The sequence below is a fragment of the Nicotiana sylvestris genome, chromosome 11, assembly GCF_000393655.2.
Source record: "Nicotiana sylvestris chromosome 11, ASM39365v2, whole genome shotgun sequence".
Lineage (NCBI taxonomy): Eukaryota > Viridiplantae > Streptophyta > Magnoliopsida > Solanales > Solanaceae > Nicotiana > Nicotiana sylvestris.
This window is the reverse complement of record NC_091067.1, coordinates 58,871,703-58,895,380: the sequence shown is the minus strand read 5'-3', so window position 1 is coordinate 58,895,380 and position 23,678 is coordinate 58,871,703. Positions and strand designations below refer to the sequence as shown.

The following is a 23,678-nucleotide window of genomic DNA, read 5'->3' as shown; positions in this document are numbered from 1 at the left end:
TATCAATATATCATATTTTATCTCGTGCCTTCTCACATGGTATCAGAGCTATCGTGAGAGATTTATCGCTGTGCATAAATTCCAGCGATTCCGGAAAGTAAAATCAGTCACCGGAACCCTTTTTTTCCAGCAACTTTCAAAGTTGTTTTGCGTCTGCTTTGTCTCGGTCAGTGTTGTGCACAAAATCCAACACTACCACAAGAGTAGTCACTGTCCGGCGACCAAATCCCAGTGAAAATCTCCGGCGGTACTGTAGCTGTCCAAAGAAAATTTTCCGGCGAAGTTCCAACGTTGCGTGGGCCACCTTCCGGCCATTTTTTGGCGACGACTCTTCAAGACAGATTGTTTCCCTTGAAATTCCGAGCCTACCCATCCAGGTTACACCAAATTCCGACCACTTTTTTATTTTTCCGGCGTGAATAGTGATTTCAAAAGGTTGACTTCCGGCCATTTTTTGAAAAAGTTCCTTCAGAACAGTTGGGTCTTCTGGTAATTCCGATCCTACCCCTACTATTTTTATTTCATTCCGACCACTTTGAATATTTTCCGGCTGCAACAGTAACTTTCCAACTGCAACAGTAGTTTACTATTCTGGTTCAATGTTTCTTACTCTATTTTCAGTGGATTACAGTTGATTATTTCTCTTATTTGGTAATAATTTACAAGATGTCTTTGGGAATTGATGTTTTTGGGTCTAAAAGCATGAGTTCTGGAAACTCTAATGTTATGATTACCTCGGAACCTTTAATGGGAGGTTCAAACTACTTAGCTTGGGCTTCATCTGTCGAGTTGTGGTGTAAAGGTCAAGGTGTGCAAGATCATCTGATTAAACAGTCTAGCGAAGGAGATGAAAAGGCGATAGCGCTTTGGGCAAAAATTGATGCTCAATTATGTAGCATCTTGTGGCGTTCTATTGATTCTAAGTTGATGCCTTTGTTTCGGCCATTCCAGACATGTTATTTGGTTTGGGCAAAGGCTCGTACGTTATACACTAATGATATATCTCGCTTCTATGATGTGATATCACGGATGACAAACTTAAAGAAGCAAGAATTAGATATGTCTACTTACTTGGGTCAGGTACAGACAGTCATGGAGGAATTTGAGACATTGATGTCAGTTTCTGCTAGTGTGTCAAAACAACAAGAGCAGCGACAGAAAATGTTTCTAGTTCTTACACTCGCTGGACTTCCTCATGATCTTGATTCAGTACGAGACCAGATTTTGGCGAGTCCGACTGTCCCTACAGTTGATGAATTATTCTCTCGATTACTTCGCCTTGCTGCAGCACCAAGTCACCCAGTGATTTCATCACAGATACTTGATTCCTCTGTTCTTGCATCCCAGACAGTGGATGTTCGGGCATCTCAAGCTATGGAGAATAGACGAGGAGGCGGTCGTTTTGGGAGATCTAGACCCAAGTGTTCTTATTGTCACAAACTTGGACACACTCGCGAAATGTGTTATTCCTTAAATGGCCGTCCACCCAAAAATGCCTACGTTGCTCAGAGCGAGACTACAGGTAACCAGGGCTTTTCTGTATCTAAAGAAGAATATAATGAGCTCCTTCAGTATCGAGCAAGTAAGCAAACATCTCCACAAGTAGCCTCAGTTGCCCAGACTGACACTCCTATTGCTGGTAATTCTTTTGCTTGTGTTTCCCAGTCTAGTACTCTTGGACCATGGGTCATGGACTCAGGCGCTTCTGATCATATCTCTGGTAATAAATCACTTTTGTCGAATATTGTATATTCACAGTCTCTTCCTACTGTTACTTTAGCCAATGGATGTCAAACTAAGGCACAAGGAGTTGGACAAGCCAACCCATTGTCTTCTATCACCCTAGATTCCGTTCTTTATGTTCCTGGTTGTCCTTTTAGTCTTGCATCTGTTAGTCGTTTGACTCGTGCCCTCAATTGTGGTATATATTTTATTGATGATTCTTTTATTATGCAGGACCGCAGTACGGGACGGACAATTGGTACAGGTCGTGAATCAGAAGGTCTTTACTACCTTAACTCGCTCAGTCCTTCCACAACATGTCTAGTTACAGATCCTCCAGATCTAATCCACAGACGTTTAGGACATCCGAGTTTATCCAAACTTCAAAAGATGGTGCCTAGTTTATCCAGTTTGTCTAGATTAGATTGTGAGTCGTGTCAGCTTGGGAAACATACCCGAGCTTCCTTTACGCGTAGTGTTGAGAGTCATGCAGAGTCTGTTTTCTCCTTGGTTCATTCTGATATATGGGGTCCTAGTAGAGTCAGTTCAACCTTGGGATTTCGTTATTTTGTTAGCTTTATTGATGATTACTCAAGATGTACTTGGCTTTTCTTAATGAAAGATCGTTCTGAGTTATTCTCTATATTCCAGAGTTTTTGTGCTGAAATCAAAAACCAATTTGGTGTCTCTATCCGCATTTTTCGCAGTGATAATGCCTTAGAATATGTATCTTCTCAGTTTCAGCAGTTTATGTCTTCTCATGGAATTATTCATCAGACATCTTGTCCTTATACCCCTCAGCAAAATGGGGTTGCAGAAAGAAAGAATAGGCACCTTATTGAGACTGCTCGCACACTTCTAATTGAGTCTCGTGTTCCGCTGCGTTTTTGGGGCGATGCAGTTCTCACAGCTTGTTATTTGATTAATAGGATGCCTTCATCTCCCATCAAGGGTCAGATTCCACATTCAATATTGTTTCCCCAGTCAGCCTTATACCCTCTTCCACCTCGGGTTTTTGGGAGCACATGTTTTGTTCATAACTTAGCCCCGGGGAAAGATAAGTTAGCTCCTCGTGCTCTCAAGTGTGTCTTCCTTGGTTATTCTCGTGTTCAGAAGGGATATCGTTGTTATTCACCTGATCTTCATAGGTACCTTATGTCAGCTGACGTCACATTTTTCGAGTCTAAACCTTTCTTCACAACTGATGTCACTTTTGCTGACCACCATGACATATCTGAGGTCTTACCTATACCGACTTTTGAGGAGTTTAGTAATCCTCCTCCACCTTTAACCACAGAGGTTTCACCCATACCAACTTTTGAGGAGTCCAGTGTTATCCCTCCTAGTTCCCCAGCCACAGGAACACCACTCTTGACTTATCATCGTCGTTTGCGCCCTACATCAGGCCCATCTGGTTCTCGTCCTGCACCTGACACGGCTCTTACTGCGGATCCTGCTCCTAGTACACCGATTGCACTTCGAAAAGGTATACGGACCACACTAAACCCTAATCCTCATTATGTTGGTTTGAGTTATCATCGTCTGTCATCTCCCCATTATGCTTTTATATCTTCATTGTCCTCGGTTTCCATCCCTAAGTCTACAGGTGAAGCATTGTCTCATCCAGGATGGCGACAGGCTATGAGTGACGAGATGTCTGCTTTACATACAAGTGGTACATGGGAGCTTGTTCCTCTTCCTTCAGGTAAATCTACCGTTGGTTGTCGTTGGGTTTATGCAGTCAAAGTTGGTCCCGATGGCCAGATTGATCGACTTAAGGCACGTCTTGTTGCCAAAGGATACACTCAAATATTTGGGCTAGATTACAGTGATACCTTCTCTCCAGTGGCTAAAGTGGCATCAGTTCGCCTTTTTCTATCCATGGCTGCAGTTCGTCATTGGCCCCTCTATCAGTTGGACATTAAGAATGCCTTTCTTCATGGTGATCTTGAGGATGAGGTTTATATGGAGCAACCACCTGGTTTTATTGCTCAGGGGGAGTCTCGTGGCCTTGTATGTCGCTTGCGTCGGTCACTTTATGGTCTAAAGCAGTCTCCTCGAGCCTGGTTTGGTAAGTTCAGCACGGTTATCCAGGAGTTTGGCATGACTCGTAGTGAAGCTGATCACTCTGTGTTTTATTGCCACTCTGCTTCAAGTCTATGTATTTATCTGGTAGTCTATGTTGATGATATTGTTATTACGGGCAATGATCAGGATGGTATTACTAATCTGAAGCAGCATCTCTTCCAGCACTTTCAAACTAAGGATCTAGGCAGATTGAAGTACTTTCTAGGTATTGAGGTTGCTCAATCTAGCTCAGGTATTGTTATTTCTCAAAGGAAATATGTGTTAGACATTCTTGAGGAAACAGGGATGACAGGTTGCAGACCTGTTGACACGCCGATGGATCCGAATTCTAAACTTCTGCCTGGACAGGGGGAGCCGCTTAGCGATCCTGCAAGCTATAGGCGGCTGTTGGTAAATTAAATTATCTCACATTGACTAGGCCCGACATTTCTTATCCTGTGAGTGTTGTAAGTCAGTTTATGAATTCTCCCTGTGATAGTCATTGGGATGCAGTTGCCCGCATTATCCGGTATATAAAATCGGCTCCAGGTAAAGGATTACGGTTTGAGGATCGAGGTCATGAGCAGATCGTTGGGTACTCGGATACTGATTGGGCAGGATCACCTTCTGATAGACGTTTTACATCTGGATATTGTGTTTTAGTAGGAGGAAATTTGGTGTCCTGGAAAAGTAAGAAACAGAATGTAGTTGCTCGGTCTAGTGCAGAAGCAGAATACCGAGCAATGGCTATGGCAACATGTGAACTAGTCTGGACCAAACAATTGCTCAAGGAGTTGAAATTTGGTGAAATCAGTCGGATGGAACTTGTGTGCGATAATCAAGCTGCACTTCATATTGCATCAAATCCGGTGTTTCATGAGAGAACTAAACACATTGAGATTGATTGTCACTTCGTCAGAGAAAAGATACTCTCAGGAGATATTACTACGAAGTTTGTGAGATCGAATGATCAACTTGCAGATATTTTCACCAAGTCCCTCACTAGTCCTCGCATTGATTATATATGTAACAAGCTCGGTACATATGATTTATATGCTCCGGCTTGAGGGGGAATGTTAGAGATAGCTATGTAATTGTCCCACATTGGAATAGGAGTAGTATCCCCTTTGTATAGAGTAGCTATAAATAGCACCTCTTGTATTGCATCACACACAATATCAATATATCATATTTTCTCCCGTGCCTTCTCACAGTACTATTGGTGCAAATGGCACTTTTTGAGGCAGTATCATCAAGGTAGGGGTAAGGTCTATTGGAAACCACCTCTCTATCCTTAAGGTAGGGGTAAGGTCTGCGTACACACTACCCTCCCCAGACCCCACTTGTGGAATTATCGGCGCAAATGGCACTTTTTGATGCAGTATCATCAAGGTAGGGGTAAGGTTTATTGGAAACAACCTCTCTATCCTTAAGGTAGGGGTAAGGTCTGCGTAGACACTACCCTCCCCAGACCCCACTTGTGGGATTATACTTGGTTTTTTGTTGTTGTTGGTTTTTTGTTGTTGTTGTTATCGTTGTTGTTGTATCATCGTCCATTGCAACAGAACCTTGTGAAATTATTACACGTCGTAAGTTTAATAACCTTGATACCGTTATATATATATTTGATATGGTATTTTAAGTGGAACATTTTTGTAATTTTTTTTGAAAAATATGATTTTATATAGTTATTAATACTACTACTTCCGAATATACTTTAAATTGTACACTTAATATGTTTGTGAGATTTTCTTTATTGTAAAGATAAAAATTATTTTCTCACAAGAAATGAAGGTTATCTTTTTACCATTTTAAGAATTACGCGTATGAAAATTTGTACTCTTTATATGAGATTAGGAAAATTAGAAGTTAAGAAAATATGTGTATTTTTACATGGATGTTTTAATGAAATAATAGCGTATGTATTAATTTTATATGGTATCACATGACCATGATAGTAAGAGGTATAAAGTGTGTTAAAAGTGAGTAGTATTTTAAGTAATTTGAGATAACTTTTAATTATACAGGTAATTGGTTAATTACCAGGTAACGGAATATTACCTAATTAATTAATTGGTTATGGAATAAGATTAAAGCCCCTCCCCACACCCACGTGGCAGCGAGACACAAACCAAACAAATGACTCCTGGTCATTTATGATTAGGTGGCAACCAATTTGGTTACTTAGTTATAATACTAGTATTTATTTTGAAACTACCCCATGAAAGATTGCTAGCTAGGCCTACACGTGCTATATCAATATAAGAAGGATTGAGCTCTACAGAGGGGATCCATAGCTCAAAATATTTGTTGCATAGTTACTGTCCTCTTTGGTAGTATACGTAAGTGTGCATTGAAGAAGATTTCATGGTCTTCAATAACAGCATCTTAGATCCAATAAGGGAGTGATTAAGTGAAACTTGGTACTTGTATAGGAGATTAAATTGGTCACCCAATTTATAATCTGCTCTAGTCACAATCTTTCCGTTTCTGAGATCCAAAGTGTAGTGCTTGTACCCTCTTTTATTGCTATGAAGATCCTGTGGCTTATCTGAAAATAGATATGCTGAGAAGCCTCTAATTCGATCCGCCGTTACTTGTTTTTCGTAAAGACGTGTGTTAGAGCGATTGTCAAGAGAATCGGCTCAGGTATGTTAAGGTTAATCCTTCTTTCTTTTGCATGATCCAAGTAACGATACGTAAACGTAATGATATTCCATAGGTGGTTCTGTTCTTAGCAGTTAAGGATGTCTATGTTATTCATTCTCGTAAAGTGATATTCAAGCATGTCTAAGTACGTATCTAGTTCCCTATTGAGGTATATGATAAAGATATTAATGTTCATAATATAAGTGATACGTGCATCTTCATGCATTTACCACCGTGCTATGGCCGGTTAGGCAGTTATACATTTACCACCGTGCTACGGCCGGTTGGACAGACATGCATTTATCACCGGGCTGCGGTCGGTCGGGCAGTTACTACCTGTTGGGCAGTTATGTATCATAGTTTACCACCGGTTGGGCAGTCATGCATTTACCACCGAGTTACGGCCGGTTGGGCAGTTACACATTTACCACCGAGCTACGGCCGGTCGGGCAGTCATACATTTACCACCGTGCTACGGCCGGTTGGGCAGTTACCACTGATCAGTTGGGCAGTCATGCATCATACGATATGGATAATAGTCTCAAAGAGAAGCATTATATATATGTAAGTATAATAAGTATGCATATGCGGTGGCACTTCGGAGATTCAGGTTGATTCTTATATGTCCTTAATTAATGTTGACTTATTATTGTGTTTCAGTTCCGCCTTACATACTCAGTACATTATTCGTACTGACGTCCTTTTGTTGGGGATGTTGCATTCATGCATGTAGGTATAAATAATCAGTTTGACGAGCCCTCATAGTAGACGAGATTGGCATTCACCAAAGGATCGGTAAGACTCCACCTCATTCGGAGTGCAGCCGAGTCTATGAATCATCGTGTCAGAGTTTGCTACAGACTTGTAGGTAGGCCGGCACCTTGTCCCATTTGATGTCAAATAATCTTCGAGGCTTTGTAGATAAAGGTTCATTATGTACAGTATGTCAGAGGCCTTGACGGCCCATATGTATTCATGTTATAAGAACTATGGTTCATTGATACGAGTTGTGGCCCACTTATAGTTATACATTACAAGTTGTGGCCATGTTGGCCTATGATAGTTAGAAGAAAAAAAAAACAAAGAGTTACAGAGTGGTTCGCTCGGGCGAGTACGGCACCAGGTGCCAGCCACGCCTCCCCAAGTTTGGGGCGTGACAAAGTGGTATCAGAGCGGGTCGTGTCTTAGGGAGTCTACAAAGCCGTGCCTAATAGAGTCTTACTTATGGGTGTGTTGCACACCACATTTATAATTGAGAGGCTATAGGGCATTTAGGAAATGTTACCCTTCTTTTGTTTTCAGATCGTGCCATTGAGCTGAGCCGCAAGAAGTCAATATGAAGTTTGCGCCAGGTTTTGTATGCACTAGAGGTGCAGGTAACAGTAGAGCTTTAAGGCGTAATTTTCACCTATGTTAAAGGGAGGTTATGAAAGAAACAGAAGATACGATGCGAGATTGAAGGGTAAGTAAGGTAAAGGTTAGGAAGATACAAGATACTCTAGTACAAAAGGTTGTTAATAGTCGAGACTTCGGATATAGATTTGGTTTTAGTTTAGTTACAGAGGAGACCCTAGTGAAAATTTTGAAAATCTCTAAGAGTTACATTCGAGGACGAATGTTCTAAAGTGGGAAGGATGTTACACCTCGCAAGTTTAATAACCTTTATATATATATAATTTTATATAGTTATTAATATTACTACTTCCGAATATGCTTTAAATTGTACACATAATATGTTATAGTTTATGAGATTTTCTTTATTGTAAAAATAAAAATTATTTTCTCATAAGAAAAGAAGGTTATCTTTTTACCATTTTAAGAATTAAGTGTACGAAAATTTGTACTCTTTATTTGAGATTAGGAAATTTAGAAGTTAAGAAAATATGTGTATTTTTACATGGATCTTTTAATAAAATAATAGTGTGTGTATTAATTTTATATGGTATCACATGACCATGATAGTAAGAGGTATAAAGTGTGTTAAAAGTGAGTAGTATTTTAAGTAATTTGAGATAATTCTTAATTATACGGGTAATTGGTTAATTACTGGGTAACAGAATATTACCTAATTAATTAATTGGTTATGGGATAAGATTAAAGCCCCTCCCCACCCCCACGTGGTAGCAAGACACCAAACAAACAAATGATTCTTGGTCATTTATGATTAGGTGGCAACCAATTTGGTTACTTAATTATAATACTAGTATTTATTTTGAAACTACTCCATGAAAGATTGCTGGCTAGGCCTACACGTGCTATATCAATATAAGAAGGATTGAGCTCTACAACGGGAATCCATAGCTCAAAATATTTGTTGCATAATTAGTGTCCTCTTTGGTAATATACATAAGTGTGCATTGAAGAAGATTTCATTATCTTCAATAACAGCATCTTAGATCCAATAGGGGAGTGATTAAGTGAAACTTGGTATTTGTATAGGAGATTAAATTGGTCACCCAATTTAGAATCTGCTCTAGTCACAATCTTTCCGTATCTGAGATCCAAAGTGTAGTGCCCGTACCCTCTTTTATTGCTATGAAGATCCTGTGGCTTATCTGAAAATAGACATGCTGGGAAGCCTCTAATTCGATCCGCCGTTACGTGTGATCTTCGTTACGCCTTCCGCATGTGTAGGCAGTAGAATCTATCCCGGGGTCGTTACATTTGTTAAGTTAAACCCGGCCAGAAGCTTTGTTGCCGGAACTATGTGTCCCCTATTAACTTTGCTTCTCTAAAACTCTCCATTGTATGATATTGGCTGAACTACCTGGATCAACTTACACATGATTAATTTTGAAATATAAAACATTAAGAGATATTGCTAGAGCATCATTGTACAGTGGAAGAAGTCTATCAATCATCTTCTGTGAAAGTGATGTCATCTTCTAAAGCTTCTCGGATCCTGTTGCCATGAGTTATCGATATCTTCGTCTTCTTTACTGCTGAAAATGTGACCCCATTTACCTTGTCACCGCCAAAAATCATGTTTATCGTCCTACGAGGTGACCCTGCAGCCGGTTTAGATGGCTCCCCAGTGTCTCGATTTTTTCCATAATTATTTTTGGCCCGATCACTTAGAAATTCTCTAAGGTGACCATTCTTCAACAACGCTGCAACCTCTTCACGAAGGTGCTGGCAGTACCCAATCATATGACCATGTGTTCCATGAAACTCACATCATAGATTAGGATCCCTGTGACTAGGATCCGATCGAATTGGTTTCGAAACCTAGCCTCCTTAATGTTTCTCATAGCCGACACTAACTCTACTAAACTAATGTTAAAGTTGTAGTCGGATAACCGAGGATACGCTAAATCTCAGGACTCCGATGCTACTTTCTCTTGTAAAGTTCTGCTACTTCGACCACGATGCATTCTTCTATCGGAAGCAAACCTATCCGATGACTGAAAACCTTTATTTTTTCGCCCATCAGCCCTTTTGTAAGGCTGAAACCGACCTGTGGAAGATCTCCGATCTGCATCAACATCAGCTTTAAACCTTTCCTGATTCTGATCACGATTACGTTCTTTGGAAGATACCGAGGAACTCAGTTGATCATCTTCTATTCTAATCTTTGACTCATAGCGATATGTGGTTGCCTGAAATTCTTACAAGCTTTCCTTCAATTTCCTGGAGGCATTGGAGCTCAATGGGTTGAGACCCTTTGTAAACTCTTCAGCTGCCAACTCATCCGGTACTGCTAGCAACAACATCAACCGGAACACGAACTCTTGCAATAGTTCGAATTCTCCTTGGGCTATTCTGAATATTTCCGCGTTCCTTGCTTGGACTTTTCTTGCCCCAGCATGAGCTTGCAAGCATTTCAAAAAAATCAATGGAATACTCAGGTAAAAGAGAATACCAAGTTAAAGCACCCTTCGTCAGGGTTTCACCAAATGTTTTCAACAAGACAGATTCAATCTCGTGTTGGGCCAAGTCATTTCCCTTTACAATCGTAGTATACGTCGTGATATGCTCCTATGGATCCGAAGTCCCATCATACTTCGAAATATCCAACATCTTAAATCTTTTTAGAATCAACTCTAGGGCCGAACTTGGTTTGAACGGCAACAGTGTATACTTCTTGGAATCCGGTCCCTTTAGCACTGATGCCGCTCCCAGGATCTAATCCACTCGAGCATGAAATTCTTTAGCATTTTGGTCCATTCGTTCATTCATTTCCCTCATGAATCTCATGAGCTCGGTTTTGAAAGGATCACTATCATTATTGTCATTCCTAGATCCACTATCTGTACCACCTGCTTCGTTAAAACTGAACTCCTCCTTTGGAGCGTCATTACCGGTTCTTTGAACTGTTTGATTTGCAGGAACGCTGGGAGGAATCCGAACTCCTCCATTTGATTTATTGGAAGCAACCGAAAGGTCCTGCTTCAATTCTGCCATCACCCGGTCTTGCCTTGAGAGGTGATTCATAATTTCTCTTTGTTGGTCCCTCAGAATTTTGACCGTTTCGAACAACGTGTTCATCATCCGCATCATCAGGAGTTGGACTTCTTACATGCCAGATTTTGACTTTCGCGAACTTGAGTTGTTTCATCTTCTTCGTTGCGAGTTTTGCTAGTTGAATCATCACGTTGGAACACATCCTCACGTTCGATTTGTGCTCCAATATTGTAGGAATTGTTTACATTGTTAGCTGCCATATCTGATTTTTCTTTTGCTAATAGGAAAGAATCAAACTTTGTTAGAGACACATGAATGGATCAAAGTAATTACACAATTGTATATGTCCCATGGTGGACGCCAAACTGTTTACCCGTGAAACGGTACAGTTGAATTTGTAACGTGGTTTATAGACATGTGAATTGATTTGATCTAGAAATATGAAATAAGTAAGAAAAAAAATAAGATTATAAAATAACTTAAAGGAAATACAAGCCTGGCTGTATGACGAGCCTCTTCGGAAGCGATAATAAGAACAATGTTAGGAACAAAAAAAGCAGGTATTTTTATAGAATGATAGCAAGTTACAGTCTTTGAGTATAGATGATTTTTCGTGCCTTACAATGGATACCGATTCTCCTATTTATAGCTCTATTTAGAGAGACAAGATCCCGAAATCAAGCTCCTCTTGAATGAGAATAAAACTGCCATTGATGGCTGCATAACGGTTAGCTATTAATACAGAGATTCTTTGTAACGGCTGTTCATTGAATGTTGTTTTTCTCAAACGATATCTTTCTTTCAAATCTTTGTTATTGGTTCCCATGCCTTCGGAATTTACACGGTACCGGACTCATGTTTGTATAAGATGTCAACTATTAGCTGACTCACATAATACCTGTCTCCGGTTACACGTGTCACCTTGTCATTCATTCACATATCGCTAACTAATTTTACCTCATACAGTAGGGTGTATGCAGACCTTAACCCTACCTTGTGAGAGGTAGAGAGGCTGTTTTCGTTAGACCCTCTGCTCAAGAGAAATATTTTTGGAACAGGTTTAAAAAATACCAGGTTAAAAAAGTATTGACCGCAAAATAGTAAAGATAACCAAAGTAAAAAAACCAATAATAGTAATAAATCCGGAGAATAATATAATAATAGAATAATAACAAAAATACTGATAAAGAAAAGAGGGACCAGATGAAGTGCTCTAAACTAGAACCATGATCTCCTACAGAAAAGAGAGAAATCGCTCGACTACGTACTAATCTTCTATCCTAATCTTCGACCTCCACGCTATCCTATCTAGGGTCATGTCCTCGGTGAGCTGGAGATGTGTCATATCCTGTCCAATCACCTCTCCCCAATTCTTCCTCGATCTACCTCTACCTCTCCTTAGGCTTGCCCACTTTTTGTGGGCTAAATTTAACACCCTAAATAGTAATGCAGCTAAAAGTCAAGAACGAGAATGGGAAGTAGCACCGCAACTCCGGACCGAAAGCACACATGAATGGCAAGTGTGTAAGCGCATATTTTCTGTCTTTCCTTTCCCTTCCTAGACCGCAAATCAATGCAATATAGAGCAAATTCTATTTGCATGTATAACAGCATGAGAGAATGAATATCAAAGTTTAACAGGAATATGAAAACAATATTAAAGCTAAAAAGAAGCAACCAAAAATATGGGCACCTTAAGTGTGACAGATCGTCCATCACGGCCATCAGGAAAGAGCACAGTCAACAGCTTTTTATCTTCTTTGACAACCACGCTGAAAAATCAGAGGAAAAATAGCATCATTTACCACTCTGGTGTCACTTGAGAAAAGAAAGCCACACTAGTAACTATATGAATCATAGCAAGAAATAATTAGCCAACCTGCCTGAATTGTTGAGATCAATACCTCCAAGGGTTAAATTCACTTCACCTCCCTTTTGCGGAGCAGCATTCTGAAAAGAATCAGCCAAAGAGATGAAGTAACACAGAATAATTTCTAATAAATCAACAAATTCTTCACCAGTGAAGATATTGCATTTTGGTGCATAAGATGAACACTAACAAATAGGATTTGTGGAACAACTGATACTACTACAAAGTCAAAGCAAGAAATTGAACAGAGTAATACAAATGTATCAAGAATCTGGTCTCTGCGATTTTGTGTAGCCAATGGGAATTTTCATGAGTAAATGACAAACTTTAGGCCTGAATGAGGCAAATCAACTGTATATTTCGATATTAGTTTAACCCCATGTCAAGAAACTATATGAGGCAAAGCATTTCGAAGTTCAGTTTTAACTTTTTGTTCTTTAAATGAACCTAGAAAATTTCGGAGGATTTTACATAATTAAATTGCAAGTGAGAGGCGTTTCTGAAACCATTTAACTACTCGATTATTCACATTAAGCCCTTTGACTGCGATTATTCACATTAAGCCTTTCCTCTTCTCAAGAAGAGGAAAGGTGATCAATAAACATTCAATGGGGAATCAGCTCTTAGGTAAACAGTACAATAGTAGGTGTTAGCTGGATTACTCTGAAGCTTGGAAGACCCATATAAATTACATGACAAATAAAAAAGAAGACTCGGGAGAAGGAATTTCTTCTGCCTGGAAGCATCCTTAAAATATAGTAATAGAAACCGGCTTACCTACCTTTGACATAGGTTGAAAAGAACACACTTGTCAGATCCCACATTAAAGAAAAAATGATGTAACAAAAAGAAAGGGAAAAGCTAATGTACCGTAACCATATACTCTTTAAAATGAGATTCAAACTTCACTAGTTCATATAGAGGCTGCTTGTTCAATCTTCTTAGCAGGCATACAGATTTCATTATCAAGTGTAACAGATTATGTGTTAAACTTCTAGATCATATATTTTTCCAATCCTTGACCAAATTAACTCACTAAAAACAACATGGATATTAGAGCAGGTCAAGACATCGTTCTCAGATAGAAGACATAAAGAGTAATGATTGTTTAATTAACACAAAGTTTTAGCTAAGATTGATACTACCAGTTGAGATAGAAGATGCTTTCAGGCCATGGCAACATCACTAGTACAAGAATCATGGTTCTCACTACAACAACAACAATAACCCAGTATAATCCCACTAGTGGGGTTTGGGGAGGGTAGTGTACGCAAACCTTACCTCTAACCTGGGGGTAGAGAGGTTATTTCCAATAGACCCTCGGCATCCTTCCCTCCAAGAACTCCCCACCTTGCTCTTGGGGTGACTCGATCTCACAACCTCTTGGTTGGAAGTGGAGGGTGCTTACCATCAGAGCAACCCACCTTGTCAATCATGATTCTCACTCTAAGCACCAAAAAGTTTTTACTCTTCGATTGCATCATAACATATTAGCCATCAGCAACAAAACTCAAATGGTAAAGTTGACCAAATAGAGGGCTGGCACTGCCTGAACTTTCTCATAATTTGGTAGTAGGTGTTGACATACAAGTTGTCTAGCACATGTACTACATCATAGCTAGCACATGTATATGAGTTGTATAGTAGGTGTAATACAAGTTGTGTACCACATGTATACACATGTACTACATCATAGCTAGCACATGTATATGAGTTGTATAGTAGGTGTAATTAGGTATATGGCAACTAATAGATTAGGTGAATTAGTATTATAAATAGGCCTTGTAATCTTCTCTTCTAGATATGAAATATAGAACTTCTTTGGTTTCTAACATGGTATCAGAGCATTGAAGTTTTTTCATCAGTTTGTTGTTGGGAATTTTTTTTCCCCGTTCAAATTATTTTTGTTCAGAACAGTCTTTCGCTGCTTTGATTCTATTTCACTATTTCCGGTCATTTTTTGCCCCGACCACTTCTTTACAGATTTTTCTATTCACTATTCCGACCAAAGTGGTACTGTCAGAATTTTTTTTTCCTGACAACTTTCATTTTCCAAGATCACTGTTCCGGCAATGTTCACTGTTCACTGTTCACTGTTCAAATATTACTATTCACTGCACTGTTCAAATTTCACTGCATTGTTCTTGACTATTTAATTCTGCTATTATTCGGGTGCAAGATGACTGAAACGAAACCTACCGTTGATGTCATTCCGGTTATGTCCAAACTTACGGAGAATAAGTTCATGGGTTCCAATTACATGGATTGGAGTAAGACGATCCGTCTCTATTTGCGGAGCATCGACAAAGAGAACCACTTGGTTGATGATCCACCCAAGGATGAGACTAAATCAGTCTGGTTAAAGGAGGATGCAAAATTGTTTCTCCAAATCAAGAATTCGATGCACAGTGAGGTAAATGATCTAGTTTCTCATTGTGATTATGTGAAGGATCTAATGGATTATTTAGATTTTTTGTACTCTGGCAAAGGAAACTTGTCTCGCATGTATGATGTGTGCCAGGCATTTTACCATCCATCCATGCAAGATCGCTCTCTCACCACTTACTTCTCAGAGTTTAAGAAGGTGTATGATGAGCTTAATGTTATATTGCCGTTTAGTCCAGATGTGAAGGTACAACAGGCTCAGCGTGAACAACTGGCGGTCATGAGTTTCCTTTCTGGTCTTTCTCCCGAATTTGAAGGGGCCAAATCGCAGATTTTATCTGGGACTGCTATCTCTTCCTTGAAAGAGGCCTTTACAAGAGTGTTGCGTACTGAAAAGTCTCATCCAGGTCCGACAGCCACGATCGATAGTGGTGCTCTGCTTAGCCGCGTCCAAAAGAATAGGAGTCATAGTAATCACAATCGAAGTAGCGATAGTCGAGACCTAAAGCAAGGGGAAGTTGAATGTTTTTATTGTCATGACCTCGGTCATACCATACGTTATTGTGTGAAGCTTCAGAATAAGAACAAAAGATCTCAGTATGCCAACATCACCACTTCCAAGACTATTTCACCATCTCAGTCATCATCTCCTCCTATCAATACTATCCCCGAGTCAGGTAAAACCACTAAGTGTCTCCTCTCTTCGTCATCCAAATGGGTCATTGATTCTGGTGCCACAGATCATATGACAGGTAACTCTAAACTCTTTTCCACTTTTCAGTCACATACCCAATGTTCCACAGTTACTTTAGCCGATGGGTCTACCTCATATGTTTTAGGGTCTGGCACTGTTAACCCAACATCTTCTCTTTCCCTTAGTTCCGTCTTAAATTTGCCTGATTTTTCTTTCAATCTAATATCTGTCAGTAAACTTACTCGTACTCTAAATTGTTGTGTCTTATTTTTTCCCAATTATTGTCTTTTTCAGGATCTTACGACGAAGCAGATTATTGGTAAAGGTTCTGAGTCTGGGGTCTCTATGTTCTTGAATCACAGGTGCCGAAATCCATTTCTTGTTCAACTGTGTTGTCTCCCTTTGATGTACACTGTCGATTGGGTCATCCATCCTTGTCTAAGTTTGAAGAAGTTATATCCTCAGTTTCAGAGTATTTCCTCTTTAGATTGTGAGTCATGTCAGTTTGCTAAACACCATCGCCTTCCTAAAGTTTCTAGAGTCAATAAACGGGTCGACTTACCTTTTGAGTTAGTTCACACCGATGTTTGGGGTCCATGTCCTATTATCTCTAAAACTGGTTTTAGATATTTTGTTACCTTTGTGGATGATCATTCTCGTGTTACTTGGTTATATTTAATGAAAAATCGTTCGGAGTTGTTTTCAATTTTTTGTGCTTTTTGTGCTGAAATAAAAACTCATTTTAATGTTTCCGTTCGTAATTTAAGGAGTGACAATGCAAAAGAATATTTTTCGGATTTGTTTAAAGATTATATGGCTACAAATGGTATTCTACATCAATCTTCTTGTGTTGACACCCCTTCTCAAAATGGGGTTGCGGAACGAAAAAATAGACATCTTCTTGAAGTAGGCCGAGCACTCCTCTTTCAAATGAAAGTGCCAAAATGTTTTTGGGCTGATGCCGTCTCTACAGCTTGTTTTTTAATAAATCGTATGTCATCTTCTGTACTTCATGGTAATATTCCTTACAACATTCTTTTTCCTCTAAGCCATTATTTCCTATTGAACCCAAAATATTTGGTTGTACTTGTTTTGTTCGTGATGTTCGTCCACAAGTAACTAAATTAGATCCAAAGGCCCTTAAGTGTGTGTTCTTAGGGTACTCACGTCTTCAGAAAGGTTATCGGTGTTATTCTCCAGATCTCAAAAGGTACTTAGTGTCTGCCGATGTCACATTCCATGAAAATTATCCGTTCTTTTCTTCATATGTTTATAACAGTCCTGAGGAAGAAGATGATACTTTGGTCTACACTGTCACACATCCAGTTAGTTCTCCAACACCTCTTCCTCAGTCACCCGTTTCCCTCGATCGACCATCCGAGCAGCCACCTGTTCTTCGTGTGTATACCAGGCGACAACAAACCTCAGAACCCGATCCTTTACCTACTTCTGCTTCGTCGGTAGATCCAACCTCCTGTGTTTCAGATCCTAGTTTGGATCTTCCTATTGCCATTCGCAAAGGTACACGACAATGTACTTATCCTATTTCTTCTTTTGTGTCTTATGACCATTTGTCTACTTCTTCTAGCTCGTTTATTGCATCATTAGATTCTGCTAGGATACCTAAAACTGTTCGTGAAGCATTGTCCCACCCAGGTTGGCATGATGCAATGATAGAAGAGATGATGGCTTTAGATGAGAAGGGTACTTGGGAGTTGGCCGATCTGCCCACTAACAAAAAGGCTATTGGGTGCAAGTGGGTATTTGCTGTTAAGTTTAACTCCGATGGGACAGTAGCTCGCCTTAAGGCACGCCTTGTTGCAAAAGGGTATGCACAGACCTATGGAGTCGACTATTTGGATACTTTTTCCCCGGTCGCCAAGTTAGCTTCTGTTCGATTATTCATTTCCATGGCAGCTACTTATGATTGGCCTCTGCATCAGCTTGATATAAAGAATGCTTTTCTACATGGAGATCTTCAGGAAGAAGTATATATGGAGCAACCACCTAGGTTTGTTGCTCAGGGGGAGTGTGGAAAGGTATGTCGTCTTCGAAAATCTCTTTATGGGCTGAAACAGAGTCCTCGTGCTTGGTTTGGCAGATTTAGTGAGGCTGTTCTAGAATATGGGATGAAGAAAAGCAATTGCGATCATACGGTGTTTTATAAAAAGTCTGATGATGGTATTCTTTTATTGGTAGTATATGTTGATGACATCGTTATTACTGGAAGTGATATTACAGGAATTTCAACTCTAAAGTCTTTCCTTCACACTCAATTTCAGACGAAAGATTTAGGGCAACTAAAGTATTTTTTGGGAGTTGAAGTTACACGGAGCAAGAAAGGCATCTTCTTGTCCCAAAGGAAATATACTCTTGACTTGTTAGCTGAAACTGGAAAGTTGGGATCTAAACCATGCAGCATGCCAATGGTTCCTAACACACAACTCGTGAAAGAAGACGGTGAGTTATTCGAAGATCCAGAGAAATATAGGAGATTGGTTGGGAAACTGAACTATCTTACAGTAACTCGTCCCGATATCGCATACTCTGTCAGCATTGTGAGTCAGTTTATGTCTTCCCCAACAGTCAGGCATTGGGCGGCTCTGGAGCAGATTCTTTGTTATCTAAAGGGATCTCCAGGACGGGGTCTAGTATATAAGAATAATGAACACACTAACATTGAGTGTTTCACAGATGCAGATTGGGCAGGGTCAAAAGCCGATAGGAGATCCACGACAGGATATTGCGTTTTTGTTGGTGGAAACTTGATTTCGTGGAAGAGTAAGAAACAAAATGTCGTATCTCGATCTAGTGCGGAAGCAGAATACAGAGCTATGGCACAATCTGTGTGTGAGGTTGTATGGGTACATCAACTATTAAGTGAAGTTGGCTTCCAAACTACATTGCCAGCAAAGTTGTGGTGTGATAATCAAGCTGCTCTTCATATCTCCTCTAATCCTGTATTTCACGAAAGGACTAAGCACATTGAAATAGATTGTCACTTTGTTCGTGAAAAGATTCAACAAAAGCTCATCTCTACAGGTCATGTTAAAACTGGAGATCAATTGGGAGACATTTTCACAAAAGCTTTGAATGGAGCTCGAGTTGAATATATCTTTAACAAGTTGGGCATGATCAATATATATGCTCCAACTTGAGGGGGAGTGTTGACATACAAGTTGTCTAGCACATGTATACACATGTACTACATCATAGCTAGCACATGTATATGAGTTGTATAGTAGGTGTAATACAAGTTGTGTAGCACATGTATACACATGTACTACACCATAGCTAGCACATGTATATGAGTTGTATAGTAGGTGTAATTAGGTGTATGACAACTAATAGATTAGGTGAATTAGTTTTATAAATAGGCCTTGTAATCTTCTCTTCTAGATATGAAATATAGAACTTCTTTGGTTTCTAACAATCAACTAAATAGGGGAAATCTCGATGCAGAAGTAAAGAAAGGTTGCATTTGTGTGTACTCAATAGCAATATGTCATGATTATAACAGAGCAAGTTTTTCAAACAAAAAAAGGAATGCAAGAACATCAGAACCAAAATGGCATAATACACTAGTGTAAGAATCTTTTAAAAGACAACAACGATTGCATCTTTTTTTTGGCTTATATGATAATAAGTTAATAACTGCCATCTGTTTGAATATTTCCTGAACAACTAGGAGTATATGGGACATGTAGAAGGTAAATCTTTGACAGACAGTAACCAATTTGCTTCTGGTGGGCCAGTTGTGCATATAGGAGACAGAAAAAGGAAGAGCTTCAAATTGGCAAAACTCGATATTCAGGTTTAAGCAGATTATTTGTAGTTGTTCTGGTGCCTAAAGAATTACAAACCTAGCCGTCCAATTCACTTTGCTACTTTTCTTTTTTCCTTTTTAGTTTTTATTTATTATTTTTTTGGAATATTGTTGTCTTTTTGAACCTTCTATATAGCTTCATACAGGGAAACAACCCCAAACTAATAATTTTCTAACTATTAACCCATGTAATATATATATATATATATAAAGAGTTCATATTCAGATTCCTTCCCACAATGAATTGGTATAACAGAAGTGATCCAGAAAGCTTACTAAGACAATTATGGTATGGATTACAAATGGCAATGCCTTATAAAGCTAGTAACCAACAGAGTCTGAAGCATAGTAGTAACAAACAATCATGGGTACAGTTATAAGAGAGGAAACTCACTGGATCACTTCTATAAAAGACCAGCGAGTTTTCTGTTAGAGTGAACCACCTCTTCTTCCATGATGTCCAACCAATTCCTATTGCAAAAGAAATCAGAAACATCTAATTTTATGATAATGAAAAATCTCTCTTACTTTTCTTGCTTTCTAATAAAAATATAGAACATTTGTCAATGTTCACATAAACCTAATTATCAAATATACATTCACACGAACCTCGTGACACATATTTTAAGCATAAACATTACAAAGTACTCACTTGAGATAATGTGATACAAGACTTTAAATCATATAGAACAAAAGAAAGCATAAGACAGGAAACACAAAAGCAGCTATCTATCTAGAAATACAACTTAATGAAATATAAATACTTTGCTTGTCAATAAAGAAAAAAGGAAAGTGGAAATATTAAAACAATGAAAAAAAAGGTTTTATAGTCCAAAGATATTTAATAAGACAGCATGCAGAAAAATAAAATAACAATGATATTTTAGCTAATGAGAAAAGAACTGAGACGCCATCCTCAAAAGTAAAAGAGAAATCTGCATTAAATGATATACCGCTGAACGTATCTGTAGATAAATCAAAATAATATATATCAAAATAAATGATATATATGGCACTACCATTTCTTGTTGTCAAAAAATATATCACTCAAAACTATTACTACAAGAGGGTAGACTTCAAGCATGGCATGGGAGGTTTAAATACAAAGACCTTCTTGTGGAAGATGCTTTCTTTTGGTTCTCAAGGAAGAACAACAGAAACTGAACTTATCATGGTTTCTTTTTCTTTTATTTTTTCACTTTTTGTTGATGAAACATGACTGAAAGCATTATTATGGGTCACCATAGTAGGTTGTGTCAAATAAAAAGGTAGCAAGACCATGTTATTTGTGCAGCCAAGAGTAGATCGTGCACCACACAAGCAATAAAACAAAGTGAAGGCTGTAAAGCAAGCAAATTCAGGAAGTCCATATAGTTAAGACAGAGATCATTAACCCTCAAAATTTTCCTTCTTCATCTATTGCCCCATTTTTACGGACTCCATTTAGTTTGCAGCACTGGGTTCAATCCATCTTTTTTCTTAATTTTTTTAACTGCAAATGGCGAAATATACCCCTGAACTATGAGAAAATGTTTAAATATACCCTTCGTTATATTTTGGATCTAAATGTACCCTTATTGTGATACTATTGGTTCAAATATACCCCTCTTCTGTTAAGTTCCCCTCTTCTGTTGAGTTTGTCTAAGGTGAACATCCAATCTTACGTGACACTATTGCCACATGGCATGCCACTTCAGCGCCCTTAATCCATATATAAAAGACAAAAATTTGAAATACAATATTTTTCATGGTAGTGGTAATAGTGGTGGAGGGGAAGAAAATTTTAGTGGTGGAAAAAAAATAGAAGGGAGGGAAAAAATGGTTAGGGGCGCTGAGGTGGCAAGCCATGTAGCATCCACCTCATCAAATGTCAGTGCCACATATGATTGGATGTCCAATTTGGACAAACTTTGAACCAATAGTACAACGACAGGTATATTTGGACTCAAAGTATAACGAGGGATAAATTTAAACCTTTTCTTATAGTACTGGGGGTATATTTGGTCCTTTTCCCTTTTTTTAATATATGGTGTCTCTTTGAAAAGTGCCCAGATCAACCAATTATAGAAAAAGATGTGTATTCAAATCCTATAAAAGTGTGTTAGTCTTTTAAAAATATGAATACTTACGGAAGCTTTCAGATATAGAGCTGAAACATAGGAATTATCCACTATCCACAACCCTCAACAGCACCCTTTCACCTTGCATTCTAACTCCAACTCAATTGGATGCCAAGAGACAAACCCCATAATATGTTTTAGATTTTAACTATATAGACAACATTTAACATTTTAGCATCAGAGAGCAAGAGGAAAATGAAGAATATGACTTCTAAATCATAAGCAAAAGCTAGACGCAAGAAGAAGAGAGGAGAGATCAAGACCATTTCCTAAGTTTATGCCAAAATTCAGCATAGAAGATGGAAGACTGACCTTTTGATGATAAAAATAGAGGGCCACTCTTGTAAACCTGCCAAGAGAAATTTCATTTCAATAAATTTAACTTCATCAAAAAAAAAAAAAAGTTCCAACGAATCCCGTTGTTGTCATCCATACAAGGTATATCAACTATAAATTCTACCAGTGGTTGAATATTAGTAATAAGAACATTATAAAGTGAAGTAAAAGCTATTTAGGCTCGATAGAAAAACAGCAATTCTCCCTATGATTAATTGATACAGACTTATAAAAGAAATTATCTCTTTCATAAAAAGTAATGCCCGTGACATAATGACAGAACAATAACTTAGAAGATGCACTGATTGCTCTCATTACATTCTTTGTTGTGCAAGAGAGCTACCATCAAATGGACTAGGCTTTACGCAAACACTGAACGAGTAGCAAGGACTAATTATGCTTATAATCACTTTGATCCAGAAAATCCAGAACAAGAAAATAGAGTCTTGTCTAGTATATGAACTGTTAAGCACAGAGTGGAAATGTATTAAGAGTTGTAAACAGACCAGAGTTACCTTATTCCCAGAATGCAACTGTGCTTGATCATTCGCCCCAGGTGGTGCAGGTGGCTGACGACCCACTTCTACCTGAAAACAGAAAAATGTGTGTTAACCCAAATCAAAGAAGAATCATAATATCCATAAAAATTCCAATTATGAAATACTGAAAAAATGATTATTACCTGGGGAGCGTCAGCATTTTGGTTAGTCATGGTCTCGGCGTGAATAAGGTTCGCATTCGCTATCAACAACACAAATTATCCTGCATTGAGGACAAGCACATTCAAACCCATATTAAACGAAATGAAGATATTACTTTTTTCCTGCAGCGATGAACGAGAAATAATACATGCGTACTTTCTTACTTGCTTTGAATTTAAAATATTCAATTTGGCCTTATTTTTTTTGGTGTGTAAATGAAGTGACAACGACGTCGCATTGGGAGGACTTTTTGGTAACGAAAAACCGAAAGTCAAGCAAAGAAGAAAGACAAACGCCAACTTTAACGGAGCATCCCTGGGGAGACCTTTTCTTATTGTTTTGCTGACACGTCGCCCGTATATGTCTCTTCCTATTTTGCTGACTGAACATATGCACCTTGTTTTGGAGGCAATTCTTCTCCTGCTCATTTCTTGAACTAGCCCTTTCTTGGGGCTACTTTTTAAATTTTGTTTCTCTTTTAAAAAGATTTTAATAAAAATTAGTCTCTCGGTACGTGTTTATTGATTTATATAATATATATTTTGTAAATTAATATTAATATTATTAAATAAAACTTTAGATAATGATGTATACATGAAAAAATAATAAAGTATAAGCTTTTACGAATTATCAAGATGGATCAATATCATCTGAGATTACGAAAATGAACAATCAAATTTTTATAAGATATATGTAATTTTTTTACTTATTTTAATTTAATAAGGTACAAATATGTATGAAGCGTATTTTGAAGATGATCCTCACTTTAATGGAACGTCTACCCTATCATTTATAGAAGTTGGACTATATAAAAGGTAATATAGAAAAGGCAATAAAAGATAATAATGAAGTTGAGAAAGTAGAACCTGGTTTTGCGGTTCTACTTGCGTCATGTCTTTAATTC

General features: G+C 38.4%; 1 protein-coding gene across 4 annotated transcripts in view; it reads right to left on the bottom strand.

Annotated features, from left to right (window-relative positions):
* Nucleotides 1–23,038, bottom strand: part of LOC104236527 (rho GTPase-activating protein REN1-like) — a 76,333-nt gene extending 53,295 nt beyond the window's left edge. For 3 of the 4 annotated variants that reach the window (XM_070162731.1, XM_070162729.1, XM_070162732.1), the window contains exons 1-6: nucleotides 22,756–22,909; nucleotides 22,589–22,660; nucleotides 22,050–22,086; nucleotides 20,012–20,088; nucleotides 12,722–12,792; nucleotides 12,536–12,614 (exon numbers count right to left, since the gene is read on the bottom strand). In XM_070162731.1, the coding sequence (XP_070018832.1) occupies nucleotides 12,536–12,614; nucleotides 12,722–12,792; nucleotides 20,012–20,088; nucleotides 22,050–22,086; nucleotides 22,589–22,660; nucleotides 22,756–22,785 (366 nt within the window). In that variant the 5' untranslated portion in view covers nucleotides 22,786–22,909. Of the gene's footprint in view, nucleotides 1–12,535; nucleotides 12,615–12,721; nucleotides 12,793–20,011; nucleotides 20,089–22,049; nucleotides 22,087–22,588; nucleotides 22,661–22,755; nucleotides 22,910–22,938 lie in introns of those variants that run through there. The other variant, XM_070162730.1, reaches the window with a different exon arrangement.
* Nucleotides 23,039–23,678: the final 640 nt, after the last annotated feature.